Genomic DNA, 22,064 nt, shown 5'->3' with positions numbered 1-22,064 from the left:
GACAGTGGTTGAATTTTGCCTCATTTCATGACCTTTCTTGCCACAGTTGTTAAGTGAATCATTGCAGTTGTTCAGTTAGTAACAGTTAGTTACTGCATTAAAATTAGATGACTAAATGATGTTATAGCTTCTCTAAGCTTCATCACTGCTTCTTCCAGTCAGTGCAGTCTTGATTGGTACGGTATATGTATGGAATGCCTTCATATGCTAGCAAATTCTTACAGTAGCAATTGCATGTTGTTCAGTCATACATATTTTATTGGAATAGCCTAATGTTAAGTTATTGTGCAGAATGAACAAACAACATTCATAAATACATTAGACTTCTCTGGTCCTGAGGCTAATTTACTTATTAATGGATTGCTTGAGAATGGATTTCTAACTGGCCATATTCTAGAAAGCAGACCATATTATCCTAAAAATTGAACATTAGATATTAGGAAAACACCTAATATTCCTTGACAAAATCATTATTTATCATGAATAATTCATACTGATTAAATTTACCTCAATGTTGGGGTCATTACAATGAAGAGGAAAAAACAGTAACAGTTAGGGACCTGTAACATTTTCCCATTATTTATTAAGAAGGAATAAAACATGAATAAAACATCTTGAAGGCAAATAAACCTGAATGTGGGAATTTCCCAGTTAATGTTATCTGCCCCATAATTCTTATAGTTCCTGAGATCAAAGAGATAGAAACAAACTTGGTATGAATTGTTTCAAAGTAAATTTATATCTATTAAATTTATTGGGGTTTTTTTCTTTCCACAAATTGTGTTTAAGTGTTTCTGAATATATCAGGCTCTGTTTAACCAACCCGTATTACTTATAGAAATTCTGTTAACGTAAGTGTGGTTGGTGAGAGAGTGCCAAATGCAGGTGTAAATTGGGTCCAATGAATTCATTATCATTCACAATTGTTCCAGACTAGATGCAGAAATTGGGCTTTTTTTTAGATACCTTTTTTTTTGGTTCGGTTATTTTAGAAGCTTGCCTTCTTCACAAGTGAAATGCTTTTATAGTTTGATTCCAAAGATTTTACTTTCTGATTTCCAACATACATTTTTAATATAAGTGTGTCTCTCTGTGTGTGTAAATATGCATGCACAAGGAAAGCTGCTAGAATGGCAGAACTGCTTGCTTTTAATACATGATTGAGCTTCCCATGATGTCATAGGCAAAATTGTGTGGTCCCTAGTTAAAAGACGTTCTTATAGACAAAAGACTGTAAGTTTTCCTTGCATTGTCACTTCACGAACAATCCCAGTTTATTGTATATTTTTCTGAAATCAGAATAGCCAAAAGTCACAGCAGAGCAAACTATACAAATAAGGGTAGTCCTTGAGTTATGACCACAGTTGAGCCCAAAATTGATGTTGCTAAGTGAAACATTTGTTTCAGTGAGTTTGCCCCATTTTATGACTTTTCATGCCACAGTTGTTAAATGAATCATTGCATTTGTTAAGGTAGTAACATGGTTTGTTAAGCGAATCTGGCTTCCTCATTGACTTTGCTTGTCAGATGGTCGCAAAAGCTGATCACTTGACTCCGAGACACCAACTGTCATAAATATGAACCACTTGCCAAGCATCTGAATTTTGATCATGTGACCACAGGAATGCTGCAACGGTCATAAGTATGAAAAATGGTCATAAGTCACTTTTTTAAGAGCCATTGTAACTTTGAATGGTCACTGAATGAACTGTTGCAAGTCGAGGACTATCTGTACATCCAGTTGACTGAAGCTGCACAGTCATTAAGCTGCAGTCATTAAAACATTTGATGGTATGTTAGCAATTTAAGATGGTGCCATCTACAGTAGAAGAGATAACAGCACTCTAAATTGTAAATTACAGGAAATGAAATTCACAAAAGGGAACTCTAAATGTTGATGAACAAACAGATAGTACCTGGGAGTTGTAAAACAGATCATTTCTGCCAATTGTAGTAATTCTTTTTTTTCTCCAGTTTTATTTTCTTTCTGTCCATGTAGGCTAATATTTTATAAAAAAGTTACAATATAGAATTATTTATTTGTAATGAAAAGTAATCTTTGGCTTCTCCAAAATCCCACAGAAGCCACATTTCTCTGTGTGTTTCAGAATGTACAGAAAAACCAAAGTCTCTGATTCTTTTTTCCTTTTGTGGTTCAAGAAGACCATGAGTAGGTGCTATGATTGACACTTGTTCTTAATGTCACTTTACATAAACCTTTAGTGCCCCTGCCATGTTTTTATGTGGCTGGCATTAATGAAGGTATCCAAAGCTTTCATTAGATGTAGAACTCTATATGTCAGCATTTTCTTCATGCTTTCTGTTTGCAAAATCTCTAGATTTTCTAGAGGTGGAATTAATCTCTTTCATGGCTGGTTATCTCTATCTTAGCCAATGTCACTAACATTTCGAATTTTAGCATGAACATAATTGCAAGCTTGTCACATGAGTAGCAAAATCCCCTTCCCCCTTTCTCTCATTCCTCTAGCCTTTGTGTGACAATTGCATCCTGTTCTCTCATCAATAATCAGATTAACCCTCCAAAATAACAATTGTTCCATTTCTGTGTGCATAGTACAGATTTGGTCCATGCTGAGATTCCTGCAGAATATAAAATATTAAATAATCTCAGAGGTTCCACATCAAAGGCTGGTGATGATAGAAAATGTTGCTGAATCCCTACCAGTCCTTGCCAGCCACAGATCTGGTGACCAGTGGACCTATTCAATATGAGATGCCTTCTTACACTCAGATGCCTCACGTGTACGTGAAGGATTAGTGACACTACTCAATTTCTTTTCCTCATTCTTTTTTTGTTGCATCGTGAAATAAGTATAATGGTTCACACATTTCTATGCCATTCTGTTCACCTTTACTGTATTTTATAAGTAACTTAAGATGGTGGGCATACCTAATACTCTTTCCTCCTCGTATTTTCCCTGAGAGAATGATTGGCCTAAAGTCTCCAGGTTGGCTTTCATGCGTAAGGCAGAACTAGAATCCACGGTCTCAAAGTTTCTAGCCTGGTACCTTAACCACTAGATCTTCCTATTTCTCTGCTTAGGATCATGCCAATAATTGTTTTAAGTCCTCAGTAATAGGATAGATATACAAAAAGCAGTGAAGATGATTAATAAATCCAAGCGGGCCAAATTCAGTCCTACATATAAAAGGCTGTCATGTTGGTTCCAAAAGCTACACGTGGTTATTTAAACTACAAAAAATATAGTAATAGTCAAACTTGTACAATATAATTGTTTTACAAAATCTGGTACTCTCAAAATTGTAAGGTACATTTCTTGTTTTTAATAAGTATTCTATAGTAAAGTGACTACTGTAAGTAGTTCCAGTGTTAACAACTCAGTAACTTTTAGTAACAATGGAGTCTTGAAAGGAGATGAGTTTCCCTGTTCCCTTCGGCCACTTTCTGGTCAGAAGTCTCCCTTCTGTAATGCAAGTCCTCAGAGAAATTTTCCATCAGCTTGAATTTAGGGGGAAAAAGATTCTTGTTGAGGATCAACTGGAGGGAGAACTAAAGACCTCCACCAGCAGGACTCCTGAAGTAATAGGACTTTGGAGGAGGAGGAAGATGTTCTTTCCCTTATGGAGGTCAACAGAAATATCACTTGCATGAAGAGAAAATGACATAGCGATTGCCAAAGTCTAAAGATGCACACCGGCATCTTCAGGAACTGGGTTGCTGACCCCCCTGTTAGAATAAAGTACTCTGACAAGACAAAAAATAGAAGACATAGCCACAAACACAAATTTTCAGGCCTATAAAAGTTGCTAAAAATGGTCCCTTTGGATTGTGTATATTGTGTAGATGACTGAACACAAGCAGTTATCCCTGGTGAAATATTCACATCCAGATCCTATTTTTGCATGAAATTTGGGGTGTGGGAGGGGGCTTGTCAAGTACTCAATTTCATTTATAGATATATGACAATAGTAATCTATATGTTGAGATGTAATTCCTCTGCTTGAATTTAAAGCCTTTTGCCACAGCTCTTGTTTTCCTTCACTGAGACAATTTTCCTCCTCTGTGCTTCAGTTACAGCTAGAGAAAACTCCACTGAATTCCCCTCTGTATTCATTCCACTGCCCAGATGTAGAAGAAAAAAATACCGTAAGCTCCATAGGACAAATAGAAAGTTTCCTCTCACACCCTCCATCCTCATCCATCTTCTTTGTACAGGGACCTTTTCATCCAAGAATAGTTCAGTATTAAGAGGAAGGTTGCCTAGAAAGCTCAGAAAGCTCTTGAAAATGAAGAGGAATATTTGATATAATCCCACTCTCCCACTTTTCTGTTCAATATATATCATGTCGTAAGTTTAACTCTGACATAAAAGAGTTCAGCTCCAGAACAAGAATGGATATATCAAAATACTGTACAATTTTTTTAAAAAAAAATATATACTTCTGTAAAAACAGCATTAGCCAGAATAAGCAGTTTATCTAAAGTCAAAAGGTTTAGCAAAATGGAAATGTCTGTGCCAGTTGAAAAAAAAAATGTCTGAAGAGACATCAGTCCCTGTGGAGACTGTTTGAAAGCTGCCGATTAAAACTCCTTTGCTACATATCCAAGATGGGAAAACCCGTTGATGAAAGCACCTCCAAGTGAAAGGTTCTTGAACCATCATGGCTTCTTCTCACAATCAATATTGCTTAATTCTATCAATCTGTTGATATGCTTCTCTTTATTAATTAATAGATTTTTGGAATATTTTTAAGTGTTCCCCAGCCACAAAAATAAAGACAATCAATATGATAATCAACTATATAGTAAAACTTTAAACAAGAAGGTGAGAGTAGGAGGCAAAAGCATATTGAATGTTTTATTCAATATAAATTAATGATTAAATAATAAGTAAATGGATAAATACATAAATATAAATCCAATATAAAATATTGAAACCAACCAATGCCAACGGCAGATAAGCATCTGTTTTAAAACCAGGGACCATAGTCATACAAAGGAAACTGTAGGAGGTGTGGAGATAAGAAGACGCTGCTGGCAGTTTTCAATATGATGGCTTGAAAGAGACCACAGATGGAAGAAGGGAGTGCTAATGAATACTGGTTGCAGAGAGCTAGTAGCAAGAAAGGTTTTTGATAAACTGTATTAGTGGTCCAGAATGTGATAACCACCTCACTGGATTGGGCATCAGTCATGCACATATTACTTTGTTTGCTAATGAAGTGACCATCCCACTTACCCATCACTCTTTGAGCCAAGTTCAGGAGTTGGCTTTTGGCATGTAAATATTTTGTGTCAGTGGCTAGACACCAGAACTACACAGCGATGCCTTGTTAGCCAAGGAGGGCCTTCTTCATGGTAGTACCTACACCCTGAACCTTTCTGAAATTATTGTGGCAGCACTTATTATATCCTTTACGGTTTTGGGGGCGACTTATTGTTCCGCCTAGGACAGGCCTTCTCTGTTATAAATGGTGCATGGAAGGGTCTTTTGCTTCTATTTTCTTCTCCACCAGGACATTGTCAATTAATTCTAGTTTATACTGTTTTCATTTCTTTTTTTATTATTGCATTTTATATTTTGGAAAATGATTTGAGATTGGTTTTCATAGGAGATAGTTTTTAGATATAACAGATAAATAAGTGGAGCCAATTACCCACAGGTAGTAGATTTCTCTTTCCTGAATGTGTTCAAGCAGAGGCTAGATAACCAGGTTATTTATTAAATTTATATGCCACCCATCCCACCATCAAACCATCTTATTGGTGATAGTTTGGCTTGGATCCCTGCAGATAGCAGAAGGTTAGACTTGCTGGCTTACATCCAGAGTTTGTTTTGTCTCTATGCCTTCAGGTCCATCTTGACTCTTTGTAACTACATGGACTCTTGGAAGGGGTTTCCCATTGTCTCCTTCATTAGGGTTGAGACAGAGTGAATGGCCTTAAGTTAGTCAGTCTCCTGGTAAAAGAAAAGGTTAAAGCCTAAGACCTTTAACCTCTTCTTTCAGTTCTCTGCTTCTGTTGTTCTAATGGAGCTTTGGTGAGTAGATTACATTGCCTTCCCATTTTGGCACCTTCCAGATGGATTAGACCAGTGTTTCTCAACCTTGACAATTTTAAGGCATGTGGACTTCAACTCCCAGAATTCCACAGCCAGCAATGCTGGCTGTGGAATTCTGGGAGTTGAAGTCCACATGCCTTAAAATTGTCAAGGTTGAGAAACACTGGTTCCAGAATGCTTACCCAATTATAGTCTCAACGTATCTGGAGGATGATGAGTTGGTCAGTGTCGTATCTAGTAAATGTTTCCAGTAAGGCAATGCTTGCTAAAATGAAATCAATCCAAGGAAATTATTTTCTATTTCAAAAAAAGTTGCATAAATTACATTTATGGGATGGAAGAAGAACAGGGAAGACAGACATCTTTCCGCAGCCATCCTTTTAGGCACTGCTGCAAAGATAAACCAGAGCATTCTAAGAATTAGGAACCTTCAAATTTGTATAATTAACATCAAATTGGAAGGAGAAGTACTGTAGTCCTTTTAAGTTTCCACAGATTCAGGTGAGCATTAGAACAGAATCATTCACTAAGAAAGTTTCTGTGAAGGCAAAAATAGATAAAATGAAAACTTTCCATCCTGATAGTTAAGGTTCATTTGGTCTCGGAATTTAAAAAACACACAGCTTGCCCTCCAGAAGGCTTTGTCATGCCAGCGGCTGAGTAGGGAGCAAGGGTGTGCCAGGTTGATTGTTTGAATGGTTTTGATTAGCTTAATGGAATGGCACTCTTATGAAGCCTGACCACGGTACGGTTTGAGCATCTGGTGCCCTGAATGGCAGGAGCTGACTAAGGAAATACAGGTTGGAAATTGTTTCAGTCTGTTGCTAGTCTTTGTTTTCATTATCTCCCCTTGTAAGGTCCTCAACCTTGAACAGCAGGAAGTCCTCCCAGCTAGGAGAATCAGTCTTGTCCTTTTGCCCATGAAAACAGCAACCCTAGGGGAAGGACAACGTTATCCAGATAATTAGACCTTCAAAGAAATTAGAGGGGGAGGGAGTTCTTTTACATTCGCTCATGGGCCTGCATTTGGGTGTGATTCATTTGGTTTGAAGCTGCAGTCTTGAAGTCTTGCAGCTGTCATAACCATAATCGATTGGTAGGGATTGCGGGAGGAGATGCCCTGCTTTGGGCACAACACATGTGTCTGCATCAGCTCCTATGACTGGCAAGAAATATGAATATGTTTTTATCTGCTTACTGGATTCATATCCCACCTTTCTTTCAGTGGAGGCAGCAAACATGGCACTCCATGTCTGTCCCCGGAACAGCAACCCTTTGAGGGAGGTTGGGCAGAGAGAGAGAGAGAGAGAGAGGCTGGCCCTGTATCATGTCATCACAGGAGCTTCCAGGAGTAAAATCTGGGATTCTGTGGTTCCAGTCCAGGCCTTAACTATTACAAGACAGTCATAAATTATTGTAGAACAGGCCTTTCTACCCTCAAAAGGCATTATGCATTTCTTCCCTCAGCTTCATTTTCCATAAATCATTTCGGGAACTCCAGAATCAAAAGGTTGTTTTTTTTTAATTTCCATTGTGGATTTATATCCCACTTCACTGCTGGAGTCTTTAAAGCACGTCGTTAATTCTGATTTTAATCATATCTAATTTGGATTACAGTATAATGCTAGTCTATCCCACTTTCTACTATTATTTGCATGTCTGCTTTCATGAGATCACTTTACAAGCCCTCTTTAATGAAAAGCATTAATCGTCATTTGACTTTATTAAATAAAAGAGATTTTAGGGGGAAATGTATGAAAGTATCTGTCTAATGCTAGATCATTGTTGGATTTGGTTTTGTTTGCTTTTTGGTTTCTTTGTTTGTTTGTTTATCAGGTTTAGAAATTGCCCATCTTCCTTAGAGAGTGACTTTTTTTTAAGGCCTTCAAGTCAGTTTTGACTCCTTGTGACTGCCTGGATATTTTCCCTGCAGTTCCTTGGAAAGATTTCAGATGTGGCTTGCCACTGCTTGCTTCCTTGGGCTGAGAGACAGTGACTGGTCCAAAGTCACCCAGCTGGTTTTATACCTAACAACTCACAGTCTCCTGGTTCCTAGTCTGGTACCTTAACACCAGGCTGGCTCTCGCTGCACAGAATTTCAAATACAGGAAGGTAGAAAAGTTTGAGCTGGCCACCTGTTTTGGTGAATACCTGTTGGAGGTATAGCCCTGTGACATTCTTGGTTATTGCAAGATGTTTACCATTCAGATACCCTTTGCTAGAGTGTCTCTTCTTTGTCTCGTGTGTTCTAGAACCGACTCAGAATCCGAAATGATTTTTCAAAGACTAAGAGCTTCTGAATCAAAGTGTTCCTTGTAGCGTGACCTAAGGAGCAAGCTAATTTTTTTCACAGCCACTACAGAAAACAGGAGCATTTTATTGTGACCCCACTCCGTGAATGAATTTGTGTGCTAAATTCCAGGCCTTTGAGATGAAAAGCATTTAAGGACTGACTGTGATCAGTCTTCCTCTTCAGTACAGATACCAGGTAGCTCTCTAGGGGCCAAAAGAATTAGCCATCTCCCTATAAACTGCTTGCTGGTTCTTAGGTATTGTATCCTTCCTGTTAAGTAAAGCCCAAACAATCGAGCATCTTTTGATTTTCAAGTATATTGTTTTTTTCCTTCATTTGCGTCCAGATCTATAAAGTCTTGTTTCTCTTGTACTTGGTATTTTTTCTTTTTTTTCTTTCTTTTTTCTTTTTAGCACAAATAACCTGATGTTTGCCGTTCTTTTTCAGGTCAGCGTTTGTTTGGGGAAACGATACTGGGGCTGACCCAAGGCTCCGTCTCAGACCTACTTGCTCGCCCAAAGCCCTGGCACAAACTGAGCTTGAAGGGCCGGGAGCCATTTGTGCGCATGCAGCTGTGGCTCAATGACCCCAACAATGTGGAAAAGCTGATGGACATGAAGCGCATGGAGAAGAAAGGTAACTTCTGTCCCTTCTGCAGTCGAAGGGAGGGGATTGATGTCCAGCCCAGGATGACTCTCTCGTTTAATTGAAAATGTTTTCAATATGTTTCAAATATCACTGGCCAAGAGCGTAACCTTCTGAGTCATGCAGTTCCCACAGCTTGTGGGCCACCCAGAGTTGGTGTTTTCAGTTGGGTTGCCTTAGATATCCAAAATAAATAAATAAATAAAAAACATCGAAAAGGTTAGTGTGTGGGAAGAAGCGTTTAATATGATCTAGGAAGGTTAAAATTAGACAAAAGCACGCACATTGGTGCATACAATTAAACTAACCCAGCAGCCAGTTAGATGTTCGATCCCCTCCTGAGCAAAAAGAGGGGATGTAATTCTGATAATTAAATGAAAAAATAAGTAATCCACTAAAAAGCCAAACTTGCAAGCCTTAGCTCACCTTTCAAATTGTTTGGAGGATGCACGAAGTGAATATTTCAATTCCACTTGGAGAAGATGGTTCTGTAGGTATCTCAGAGCCCACCTATAGAGGGGTTTTGTAGATTAAAGCTGCCATTTGAATTGCACTTAGAAGGCAGTAGGAAGTGACTACAGGTTTACTAGCTGGCTCAGAATTGTTTTAACTGTAATCCCACATAGACCATATGCAGTAATCCAAGCACATACAGGTAGTCCTCAACTTACAACCACAATTGGGACCAGGGCATCTATCACTAAGCCATATGGTCATTAAGTGAATTATGCCTGATTTTATGACATTTTTGCTGTGGTTGTTAAGCAAATCACATGGTCATTAAGTGAATCCAGCTTCCTCCATTAATTTTGCTGTCGGGGGTCCCCTGGGTGGACTGCAAATGGGCAATCACATGATCCCCTGGACATTGCAACTGTCGTAAATTCATGCCAGTTGACAAGCACCCAGATTTTGATCATGTGATTGCAGGGAGAGTATGATGGTTATAAGTGTGAGGACTGATCATAAGTCACTTTTTTCAATGCCATCATAACTTTGAATGGTCATTAAACAAATGGTCATAAGCTGAGGACTACCTACAGTGATGGGGTCATTATCACAATGTCTTCCCGTTCTAGTAGGGCAGTAACTAATAAACCAGCCAGAACTGGGGAAGAACCCCTCTGCCTGGTAGCTACGGCCCCCACTTGTCCATGCAGCAATAGCTATGAGTTACTTACATATTGCTTCAGAGCCAGTACACATATTAAGAAACAGTACTGAAGTAATGTCAACTGTCCAGTAGGCATTTCCAGAAAAAGAAACGCCTGGGACATTATTTTACCAAGAGTATTATTATACTTTACTGAAAAATTCACATTTGGCACATAAGAAAGCGAAACCAGCTCTGGGGTTGCTGCTCGGAAATGTGCTTAGTTAAATGATAGACTCCCCCACCCCCACCCACCGGGTGTTCACATTGTCCAATAGTAATAAATCTCTTCTGAGAGCCTTGATGTAGAAGCAACTTCACCTTGCTATGTTTTACTATAGCTTCAGCCTATTTTGTCTCATCCACACTCAGTAACCTTATATACTAGGACAAGGCATCAACAGCATCTCCTATGCAGTCTGGGGTAGTGATGCACAATTGGATATGATCAATATACAGAGGATATTGTATGTCAGACTAATGAAAGAACTCACAGTCAGTTTATATAGCTATTGAGGTACCTCTTCCACCATCAGCTGGAACTGACTGTTAAGGAAGGAGCAGAAACACTGTAAAGCAGTGCTTTCAATTCCCAATCCTCATAGGCCATGCAGGAGAAATGTTCAGTGGGCCTCCATCAGAAGGAAAAAAGACAGCCAAGAGGTCTCAGAAGATCAAGAACGGTGCAATACTTCCATCCAAATCCTGACCAGGGTCATCAACACAATTTCTTTGAAATTGCATGGCTAATAAATTCAAATAAATAAATAAAACCACTTTCATCTCTGTCATATCTCCAGGCCTTGAACCCTCACTGAAAAAAAAGCTCCATATTATTTGTTCCTTATAGACCTTTGTGTTAATAATCTCCCTTAAAAAGGAAAGATTAGAGACCAGATGGTTGTCAAGAATAGATAAAGGGGCTCTTAAGGAATGGTGCACCACAGCCTCTTTTAAGGATATAGGCACAACTCTTCCCAAATGAGCACTGGTAAACCTCCTGGATCCAGTTCATTATTTACCATCCACTACCACCACAGCTACACATAGGAGCTGAGGAGGCATGGATGCATCCCACAAACAGCAATAAACATACCAAAGACAGCACCCTATCCAATTACTCAGATTTAACAAGTCAAAATGAGTTCCAGATAATGTATCAAGTTGTACCACTTTATACAACCTTAGGAAGGCCACATCTGGAATACTGCATCCAGTTTTGGTCACCACATTACAAAAAAGATATCGAGACTTTGGAAAAAGTGCAGAAAAAAGCAACTAAGATGATTAAAGGCCTAGAGACTAAAACATATGAAGAACGGTTGCAGGATTTGGATTTGGCTAGTTTAGAGAAAATAAGGACTAGGGGTGACGTGATATCAGCGTTCCAGTATTTGAGGGGCTGCCACAAAGAAGACGGGGTCAGCTTATTTTCCAAAGCATCAGAGGGCAGGACAAGAAACAGGAGAAACTTCCTAACAGAACAATTGACCAGTAGAACATCTTGCCTTCAGAAGTTGTGAGTGCTTCATCACAGGAGGTTTTTAAGAAGAGACTGGACAGCCACTTGTCTAAAATGGTATAGGGTCTCCTGCTTGATCAGGGGTTGGACTAGAAGACCTCCTTTCCAGCTCTATTCTGAATTTGAATTTGTAGCCCAGATTGGCCTCTGCCCAATATTGCTTCTGATTCAGAAGAGAGAAAACAACCATCAAGACTAATAGCCACCAATAACCTAATCATCTTTGAATTAGTTCATTCTCCTCTTAATTAAAGCTATCTGGCCACCATATCTGAACTGTCATCTTTTATTGTCTTTGTTTTATAATATTTTATTTCCAGAGTAGTAGAAAAACTCATCACTTTTCACGGTTATCATGTCTCCAATATTAGGAGGATACTAGATTGGGTCAGGCTGTAATAGATGGTCATAAGGTTTTCATAAATGATTTCACCACTCCTGGAAATTAATAACAGCTACAGGAATATAAGTTTCCGATGATTGTAAGTCATCAAAACAATCATCTCCCAACTTTAAATTCAGGAAAGCAGAATCACAAATTCCATAGGCTCCAAGCGCCCTCTTGTGCTCTGAAATGCTGATAACTCTTCAAACAACTTGTTCAAAATATTTAACAAGCAGAACAACCAGGGTAGTGTGGAATAATCTGATTCACCCAAGACCAATTAATCAAATTTAGTCTGTTGCAATCATAAACCTGTATGGGGATGGGGTACAGCCATTACAAAGCAGCATAAAAAATCAAGATATGTAGGTGTATATGTTTATATATAAAATCTATAAAGAATTACAAAAAGCTAGTAGATATAAAAGATACATAAATTAAAAGCTAAAGTATATATACAAATTTGAAGCTTTTAAGTGGTCTTCAAGGGTAGCCCCATGTATGGATGTGATATAGTATGTGTAGAGTTTGTAGCCATCCTTAGTAAAGTTAACAAGTATTAAAATCATTAGGTTATTTGATTTAACTTTTTAATTAATTTAAGAAATATAAAATTACTTGAGGCATAGTTATGCAGGACATGACTGCTATTGTAAAAGAGCTTTTCGGTCTTTAACAATAAATATAAATGAAATGCAGACCCACCGTTCTCTCTCTAGAGAAAGGAGGTAGATTCCTTGTGGTTGGCAGAAATGGCAGTTCAAGGATACTCATGTTTACAGGGAGAGCTATAATTAAGAAATAGATGCTTTGCCAGCAGAAATCCTCCAGTGTGACCTCCAGCATCTCAGGTTGGATAGATGGGACTGTGGGCTAGCTGCAGGACCAATAAATGTGGCCTGAGATGGGCTGCAAATCAGGCATCTGAATCGGCAGACAAAAATCCAGGAGCCAACCCCATATTTACATCAAGTGAAGGCTGAGTTCCAAAGTAACAAAACAGGACTGAAAGAGGTAGGAGCAGACATTAAAAGATAGAGGCATCTCTAAGGATTGCAAGCTGAAGCATCAATCAGGGAACAGAAACATTAGGTAGATAAGTCTGGTTCAGTTACAAAGATTTTCATGGAGGCTGGTGTGTCCTGATTTCTGTTAAGACATGCCAGATGAGCAGTTGGCTCTCTCAGACTGGAATCTCAGTATAGAAATCACCTTTTTTTTCTTCTTAAGGCACCTGCAAGCATATGTTTTTCAGATGAGTTTGAATTGTAACTCACACAGTAGGCAAGACATTAATTGTCAAAGGTCAACTTGCCTGGCCTCCTGTGGAGCTAAGCCAGAGATAGGCAGACTTCAGGATGGTGAAATTTGTATTGTAGTTCATCACACAGTTGTTTAGACTGGATTTGGTATTTTTATCCGCCTATAGAGTCCTGGAATAGGCAGATGTTATTTGATAGTGTTAAAGGTCCTTGTCACAGGATGCAGGCTGTTCCAAGTAAAGCTGCCTTTTACAATTGTCTGACGGTGATTTTTTAGATGCCAATGGTGTTCAGGTGGCACTCCAGATATTTTGGAATCAAAGGCGCCTATTACTATTGGCACTGTCTTTGCTTTCTTTTGCCACAGTCATTCTACTTCTATTTTCAGATCTTAGTATTTTGTAATTTCCTCCAGTTCTTTCTCTTCTATTCTGCTGTCTTCAGGTACTCCAGTGTCCACTATCCAGACATTTGTTTTGTCTTTCTTTTCAACAATTGTTAAGTGTTAAGTGTTAGTGCAGGTGTTTGCTTGAATTCTGAAGATTAGAAGCTGCTCAGGGCTGGTTATAAGATGGGCAGCTATACTGTATAAATGTTTTAAATAAATAAAGTCCCAGAGCACCTTAGGTTTTCATTTTCTATTATTTTGTCTATTTTGGGGTCCCACTAGTTCTTGTTTGTAGTCAGTCTGTGCAAAATTCTTTCAGCAATTAACTAGGTGGTTCACTGATTGTTAATATTATTACTGAATATAAAATATGTCCCTGCTGAAAACTTAGGCAAAAGATAAGCACTTATAGGTACCAAATTCTAAACTCAAAAATTTATTTTAAGGTTTATAATTAAAAATCAAACAAAGCCCCTTTGATTTATTAAGCCAAGCACTGTTTCAATACTTAAATGCGGAAAGAGAGGAGTATTGCTGCAAATGTTAAACTGTTAGGGGACAGCTGTCTTTTGCCATTCACCAAAAGATTTTCCAGGAGATCCTGCCCTACCATCTGATTTGATCTGTGAGATACAATCTTGTTTATCAGCTTCTGAGCGCATTTCAGACTCCACATAGGACCCTACAGGATGGCTAGAAACATCTTGTGCATGAAACATGAAAAGAGACTGTCAATCGTAATAGATGTGTCTTGGCTAAGTAAAACAATTTTAAGTAGATTTCATATGCCCCGTAGAGTTGCAGAACCTTCTCATTAAGAACCAGCTTTCCCATTTGTTGCTTTTGTCTCTAGCTGACAGCATGGCTTCCTTTGTTTTCCAGCATACATGAAACGGCGGCACAGCTCAGTCAGTGACAGCCAGCCTTCAGAATCATCTTCCACTGGAATAGATTACAGCCAGGGGGCCAGCCCACAACCACACCATCAGCTCAAGAAGCCACGGGTTGTCTTGGCTCCAGAAGAGAAAGAAGCTCTGAAACGAGCCTATCAGCAAAAGCCATACCCATCACCAAAAACTATTGAGGAACTTGCCACACAGCTCAACTTGAAGACCAGCACAGTCATTAATTGGTTCCACAATTATAGGTGGGTAGCTTTCCAGGTTTTCCCAGGTTTCTGTTTTACTGCAGAACCAGCAGTCTTTGTGCCCTTTTCCTCACAAAAGCCCCTTGGGAGGGGAATTGCTTTATTACAGATTAGTTTCAGCTGTGTAGTTTGGTCTGTGTCTAACAGAAGCAGTGTACAGGTAATCCTCAGTTTACGACCATTCGGTCAGAGACCATACCAAGAATGAATGGTGGTTATAATCAGTTCTCAGTGTTCAGACCAACACAGCATCCCCATAGTCACGTGATTGTGATCTGAGTACTAGGCAACCCATTCACGCTTACAACCATTTGCCAAGCATCCCACAATCACGTAATCACCATTTGCAACCTTCTCTGCCAGCTTACCCAGAAAAATCAGTGGGGAAAATGGCAGGGAAGGTTGCAGGTTGCTGGGGTGACTCTCCTCCACCCTCACATCCTCCCCCAGCTCCTCTGACATCACACTTTACAGGGAGTCCTTGTCTTACGACCACAATTGAGCCCAAATTTTCTGTTGCTAAGTGAAACATTTGTTAACTGAATTTTGCTCCATTTTACAACCTTTCTTGCCACAATTGTTAAGTGAACCGCTGCAGCTGTTAATTTAGCAACACAGCTGATAAGTGGATCTGGCTTCCCCATTGACTTTGCTTGTCCGAAGGGTCACCAAAAATGATCACATGACCCCCGGGACATTGCAACCGTCATAAATATGAACCAGTTGCCAAGCATCTGAATTTTTATCACATCACCATGAGAATGCTGTGTGAAAAACGGTCATATGTCCCTTTTATCAGCACTGTTGTAACTTTGAACGGTCACTAAATGAACTGTTGTAAGTTGAGGATTACCTATACTGCCTGCTTGGAGGCCCTCCCTCATCCTCCCTGTGCCACATCTCTCAGGCGCTCCCTCGTACACCCTCCCCGACCTGCATAGTGCCTCTTGTGCACAACCTCATACATCCAACCAATACCGCATCACACCTCTTGATCATCCCCTTACACTCTCTCTGACCTACCCCATGCCTCTCAGGCACCCAATCCACACCACACCACACCTATCACACAAACACAACCAACACACACACAAACACACAAACCTCTTGATCAGTTGGCGGCCGTGGCCAGGGGGACGTTTTATCGGGTACGCCTGATTCACCAATTGCGGCCTTTTTTGGATCGGGACGCCTTGCGCACAGTCACTCATGCCCTTGTCACCTCCCGCCTGGACTACTGTAACGCTCTCTACATGGGGCTTCCCTTGAGGAGCACTCGGAGGCTTCAGTTAGTCCAGAATGCAGCAGNTCAACTTGAAGACCAGCACAGTCATTAATTGGTTCCACAATTATAGGTGGGTAGCTTTCCAGGTTTTCCCAGGTTTCTGTTTTACTGCAGAACCAGCAGTCTTTGTGCCCTTTTCCTCACAAAAGCCCCTTGGGAGGGGAATTGCTTTATTACAGATTAGTTTCAGCTGTGTAGTTTGGTCTGTGTCTAACAGAAGCAGCGTACAGGTAATCCTCAGTTTACGACCATTCGGTCAGAGACCATACCAAGAATGAATGGTGGTTATAATCAGTTCTCAGAGTTCAGACCAACACAGCATCCCCATAGTCACGTGATTGTGATCTGAGTACTAGGCAACCCATTCACGCTTACAACCATTTGCCAAGCATCCCACAATCACGTAATCACCATTTGCAACCTTCTCTGCCAGCTTACCCAGAAAAATCAGTGGGGAAAATGGCAGGGAAGGTTGCAGGTTGCTGGGGTGACTCTCCTCCACCCTCACATCCTCCCCCAGCTCCTCTGACATCACACTTTACAGGGAGTCCTTGTCTTACGACCACAATTGAGCCCAAATTTTCTGTTGCTAAGTGAAACATTTGTTAACTGAATTTTGCTCCATTTTACAACCTTTCTTGCCACAATTGTTAAGTGAACCGCTGCAGCTGTTAATTTAGTAACACAGCTGATAAGTGGATCTGGCTTCCCCATTGACTTTGCTTGCCCGAAGGCTCACCAAAAATGATCACATGACCCCGGGACGTTGCAACCGTCATAAATATGAACCAGTTGCCAAGCATCTGAATTTTTATCACATCACCATGAGGATGCTGTGTGAAAAACGGTCATATGTCCCTTTTATCAGCACTGTTGTAACTTCGAACGGTCACTAAATGAACTGTTGTAAGTTGAGGATTACCTATACTGCCTGCTTGGAGGCCCTCCCTCATCCTCCCTGTGCCACATCTCTCAGGCGCTCCCTCGTACACCCTCCCCGACCTGCATAGTGCCTCTTGTGTGTAACCTCATACATCCAACCGATACCGCATCACACCTCTTGATCATCCCCTTGCACCCTCTCTGACCTACCCCATGCCTCTCAGGCACCCAATCCACACCACACCACACCTATCACACAAACACACCCAACACACACACACAAAGACACAAACCTCTTGATCATCCCCTTGCACCCTCTCTGACCTACCCCATGCCTCTCAGGCACCCAATCCACACCACACCTATCACACACACACACAAACACACAACACACACCATGCCTTTAGTGCACCCTCATGTACCTGATCCCTGCTGTGCCTCTCACATCCCCCACCCACTTCCCTCCCTTTGGGCCTGGGACTTGCAACTTGCTGCTTCCCAACTGACTTGTTGTGGGAAGCCAGCAGCAAAGTGCCTCGCCTAACGACCGTGAGATTCAGTTAATGATGTCAAATAGGACTGCAGGATTGCTGTCACCAAGTGATGCAGTTTTGCTTTACAACTGCATCACTTAGCGATGGAAATTCTGGTCCCAATTGCTATTGTAAGTCAGGGATTACTAGTGTAGTGAATAGACCATTTTGATCAAGTACATAATAGGACTTCACTGTTAGATAACTGTATCAAATTAATGTCTTAATCGCTTTGTGCACCTAGTTAATAAGGTTTTCTTTTAAAAAGCATACTTATAAAATCCACAACTAGCAAATGCTTCCTTTAGAAGAGGCATGTCCTACTGAGTTAGAAAGAAACATCTCTTTCTAACTAATTGCACTGCAGCTGAAATCATTAAAATAAAGTTTAGGAATAACAGAGCTGGAAGAGACCTTGGAGGTCTTTTAGTCCAACCTCCTGCTCAGACAGGAAACCCTAGACCATTTCCTCTTGGAAGAAGATGGTCTTTTTTCTCATATGCCATTTGTGAATTATATAGAATGTATCTGAGAAAAGGCCATTTAAATCTCAACATGCTTACTTAGGCTGCAGAAAACTCAGGAATTTGGGACGCTCTCCCCAAGATGATAGGACAGTTTGGAAGTCTCCTTCTGCGATCAGAAGGAGAGAGCAAGATTGGACTTTGGAGGGGAGAAACTGATCACAGGAAATCCTCTCTTTCCCTCCAACCAAACTTCTAGGCATGTTTTTCCAATAAGAGATCCTCGGAAAAGGGGAAGAATGATTAGGTAGAAGGAGGATAGACATATTCCAGGAGAGACAATGAATACAGGGAGCCCTTGACCGATGACTATTCATTTAGCAGCCAAAAGTTATAACAGTGCTGAAAAAAGTGATTACATAATCATGATTTGGGTGCTTGTTGCACATTTATGATAGTCCCAGCATCACCAGATACCATTTGCAACCTTTCCAGCTGGCTTCTGACAAGCCAAATCAATGGGGAAGCCGGCAAGGAAGATCACAGGTTGTGGTCATGTGATGTCTTGCTTAATGACTGCAGCAATTCATTTAATAACTATAGAAAAAAGGTGGTAAAATCAGGTATAGTCACATGATGCCTCATTTATTGACTGCACTGCTTAATGACTGCTCTGTGTGCTCGCTTAAGCTACTCTGAAGCATGTCTTTCCTATTCTTGGAATAGGGCAGTGGTGGCGAACCTATGGCACACGTGCCAGAGGCGGCACTCAGAGCCCTCTCTGTGGGCACCCGCGCCATGCCCCGGAGATGCCATCTGTCCTCTTCAACCAGCCGCCCGCTAACTTGCCGATGCAGGTCCCACCTGGCCGGATGCATCCCAGCACCCATGCGCTTGCTGGCCTCTGTGTGCAGGGGCCGATGGTGCCAGGCCCCTGTCTCGCCCTGCGACAATGGCACCCCGCCTCACCTTGCCTCGCCTCACCCCGCAGGACCAGCCTCCTGCCTACCGCCCCACCTGCCAGAGACCCCCTGGATCTCCCCCAACCCTGCCCGGCCCCCACAGGTGTCCCTCCCCAGAAGCAACATCAAGTTGGCCATGACCACTGTAGCCACGCCCACCCAGCAGGCCACACCCACCCAGCACCCGGCAATACATAAGTGGGTTTTGGGTTGAAGTTTGGGCACTCGGTCTCTAAAAGGTTCGCCATCACTGGAATAGGATGCTGAATTTTTCATAGCCTTGTAACACCTTACATTGGATGTTCCAAGGTGAGTGGCAAATTGCTCTATAAATGATCTGTATTAATTTAAGTCTGAACTGAAGTTTCTTCAGTGAAATTTTATTTCAGATTCTCTACTAAGGCATGAATCTCCAAGGATGGAGTCTTGCTTAATTCAGTCTCTTGCCTTCAGGACGTACAGGTAGTCCCCAACTTACAACAGTTTGTTTAGTGACCATTCAAAGTTACAATGGCACTGCAAAAAAGTGACTTATAACCATTTTTCACACTTACGACCGTTGCAGCATCCCCACGGTCAGGTGTTCAAAATTCAGACATTTGGCAACTGACTCATATTTATGACGGTTGCAGCATCCCAGAGTCCTGTGATCACGTTTTGTGACCTTCTGACAAGCAGTGTCAGTGGGGAAGCCAGATTCGCTTAACAACTGTGGTAAGCAAGGTTGTAAAATGAGGCAAAACTCACTTAAAAATGTCTCAATTAGCAAAAGACATTTTGGGCTCAATTGTGGTCTTAAGTCGAGGACTACCTATACAGCCTTGTTGCCCTCAAGGTCGCACGGGTAGCCCCTGTTGAACTGTAAATGTTATTTAGAATCAGGGAATTACTAAATGCATGGAGAAGATACACTATTAACTGTATTAAATAAATTGAGTTCCAATTAATTCCAATTTAGCTTTTATCCTGACTTTACCCCCAAAGCTTTGTGTCACCCTCACCCAGAAAGGTTGCCTGTCTTCCTCTCAGCCTGCGTAACCTCTGTAATGATGGTGGAATCATCCCATTTGATGTCCTTGGAGGAAGTGCCAGGTGCAACCGGTGGTGACACTCCTTTCTCACCTGTTTCTTTCAGGTCACGTATTCGTCGAGAGCTGTTTATTGAAGAAATCCAAGCTGGAGGCCAGAGCCAGGCTGGGTCGAGTGACTCTCCTTCAGCTAGAAGCAGCCGGGCAGTTCACAGCTCTGAAGGAGACAGTTGTGATGGGGTGGACACAGAAGGCCCATCCGATACAAAACAAGGCAGCCTGGAAGCAGATGAGTACAGCAATGCAACCATGAAGTCTCAGGGAGGGCGAGCAGCGTCAGCTTTCGAAGCAGGGGAAGAGGCACTGCGAGACGCCGGATCTTCGGAGAAAACGGAGACATTCCAGTTGGGAATGGAGAGCTTGGAAGACACAGATGACGAGGGAAGGCTCAAAGCACCACGTCGGGGTTCTCCCCTGAGCTCTCAACATTCAGGAGAAACTCTGGAGGCCAGGCCCAACTGTGCTCCAGAAGAGGATGCCTCTACCTCAGTCCTTGCAGGGCAGAGCTCCTGCAAGCCCAGGGGAGAAAGTGTGGAGAAAGTGCCCATTGTGCCAAGTACCAGTTCCACGCTGGCCACCACCAGCTCTCAGAAATCCAACTCACTCAAGAGCTTGTTCAGTTTTTCCGAGGCAGCGTGCTCCAAGAACACACGGGACAACACCTTGAGGAAAAAGAAGGCAGCAAATTTGAACAGTATAATCCACCGTTTGGAGAAAGCTGCAAGTCGAGAGGAGCCCGTTGAATGGGAGTTTTGAGATTAAGCTCACCCAGCTCCACAGGGCTGGGAAAGTTAAAACTTGGACCTCTGTTGGTTTCTATTGTGTCCCGCACTTACCGCCCTGCAGGCCACGGGGCAAAAAATGCCATAGGCCAAGGTGCATATAGAGAACAAAAGGAGTGTTTAAGCCCAGTTTTATGTTTGTGTTTTCAAGGAAGAAAACTGAAACTTGTCCAGCTTTTTGTACCCTGAAGTGTTTCTATTAATTGCCCTAAAGTGATTTCCACAGTTTCTGGGGAAGAAAAAAAAACTCATACAGCTTTTGCCTTCTGCCCTCCTCTTTGGTGTGGGCTTTAAAACAAAAATATATATACAAACAAGAAAAAAAAATTAAACCCACATATTTAAAAGGGGGGCTTTTTATCAGCCATCTAATGGCTAAACAGAGCGATAATAATACACTATTATCTTCTTTAACCAGGAAAACAAAAAGATGGGAGGGGAGATTTTTTGAGATTAAAAAAAAAAAAAGTTGTTTTGTAGCTCTTCAGTTGCCACTAAGAGATTGCACAGTCAACCCGACTCTAAACACACTAGTTTGAATTCCTAAATATTTTCAAGAAAGAGTATTGTTCGAAACTTGGGGTTTAAAAAAAAAAACGCATTTACTCCATGTATTTTTTAAACAGACAAAAAAAAAGACACATCAGGAAAACATCTTAATTTGTGGTAGCTGACTTCAGTGTTTTTCTTGTAAAGTGGAATAGAATATTGACTTGTAGTGCACATTGTTTCATAGCTTTAACTGATTCTAGTCTCTTTGTTGGCTGGAATTTGTTTAATACACTCCATTTTAGGCCAAATCAGGACAGAAAAAAAGAAGAAAAATTCTGAAATCTAGGTATTTTATAATCTGCTTTTTAACCTCTAACCACAGAGCACGCGGATCAGACCTCATTCTGGGAGGTGTGGGAGACAGCTTGGAAAAGGGATGTACTTGATCGGTTCAGATTAATTTGCATTATGCCAGCCATATAAGTTACTAGTCCTCAACCCATCTGATTGCACATGCCACATTAATCATTGACCTATGTGATCTGGAAGAGGAAAAAAAAACACCAGCTTTTTGGAAAGAAAAAATAAATTACATGGGCATCTGGAAACAGTCCTTAACACACGCCAGGCAATCAGGTGGGTGGCATAAGGATAATATGCTACACAAAATACAGTGTGTGGGGGCTTTTTGACGGAGAGGGGTTGGTTGGCAAGAAAGATGAACGTGTTCACCTGGC

At 41.1% G+C, this 22,064-nt stretch overlaps 1 protein-coding gene across 1 annotated transcript in view; it reads left to right on the top strand.

Moving 5' to 3' along the window:
- CUX1 (cut like homeobox 1) overlaps positions 1-21,469 on the top strand; it is a gene marked incomplete at its 5' end in the record, with an annotated part of 70,034 nt that extends 48,565 nt beyond the window's left edge. The window contains 3 exons of the mRNA XM_015821416.1: positions 8,785-8,973; positions 14,575-14,839; positions 20,101-21,469. Of these exons, the coding sequence (XP_015676902.1) occupies positions 8,785-8,973; positions 14,575-14,839; positions 20,101-20,809 (1,163 nt within the window). The remainder of the gene's footprint in view (positions 1-8,784; positions 8,974-14,574; positions 14,840-20,100) is intronic.
- Positions 21,470-22,064: the final 595 nt, after the last annotated feature.

This window comes from Protobothrops mucrosquamatus, unplaced genomic scaffold (assembly GCF_001527695.2).
Source record: "Protobothrops mucrosquamatus isolate PMUCROS unplaced genomic scaffold, P.Mucros_1.0 scaffold1327, whole genome shotgun sequence".
Taxonomy (NCBI): Eukaryota; Metazoa; Chordata; class Lepidosauria; order Squamata; family Viperidae; genus Protobothrops; species Protobothrops mucrosquamatus.
This window is presented reverse-complemented; position numbering and strand designations above follow the sequence as displayed.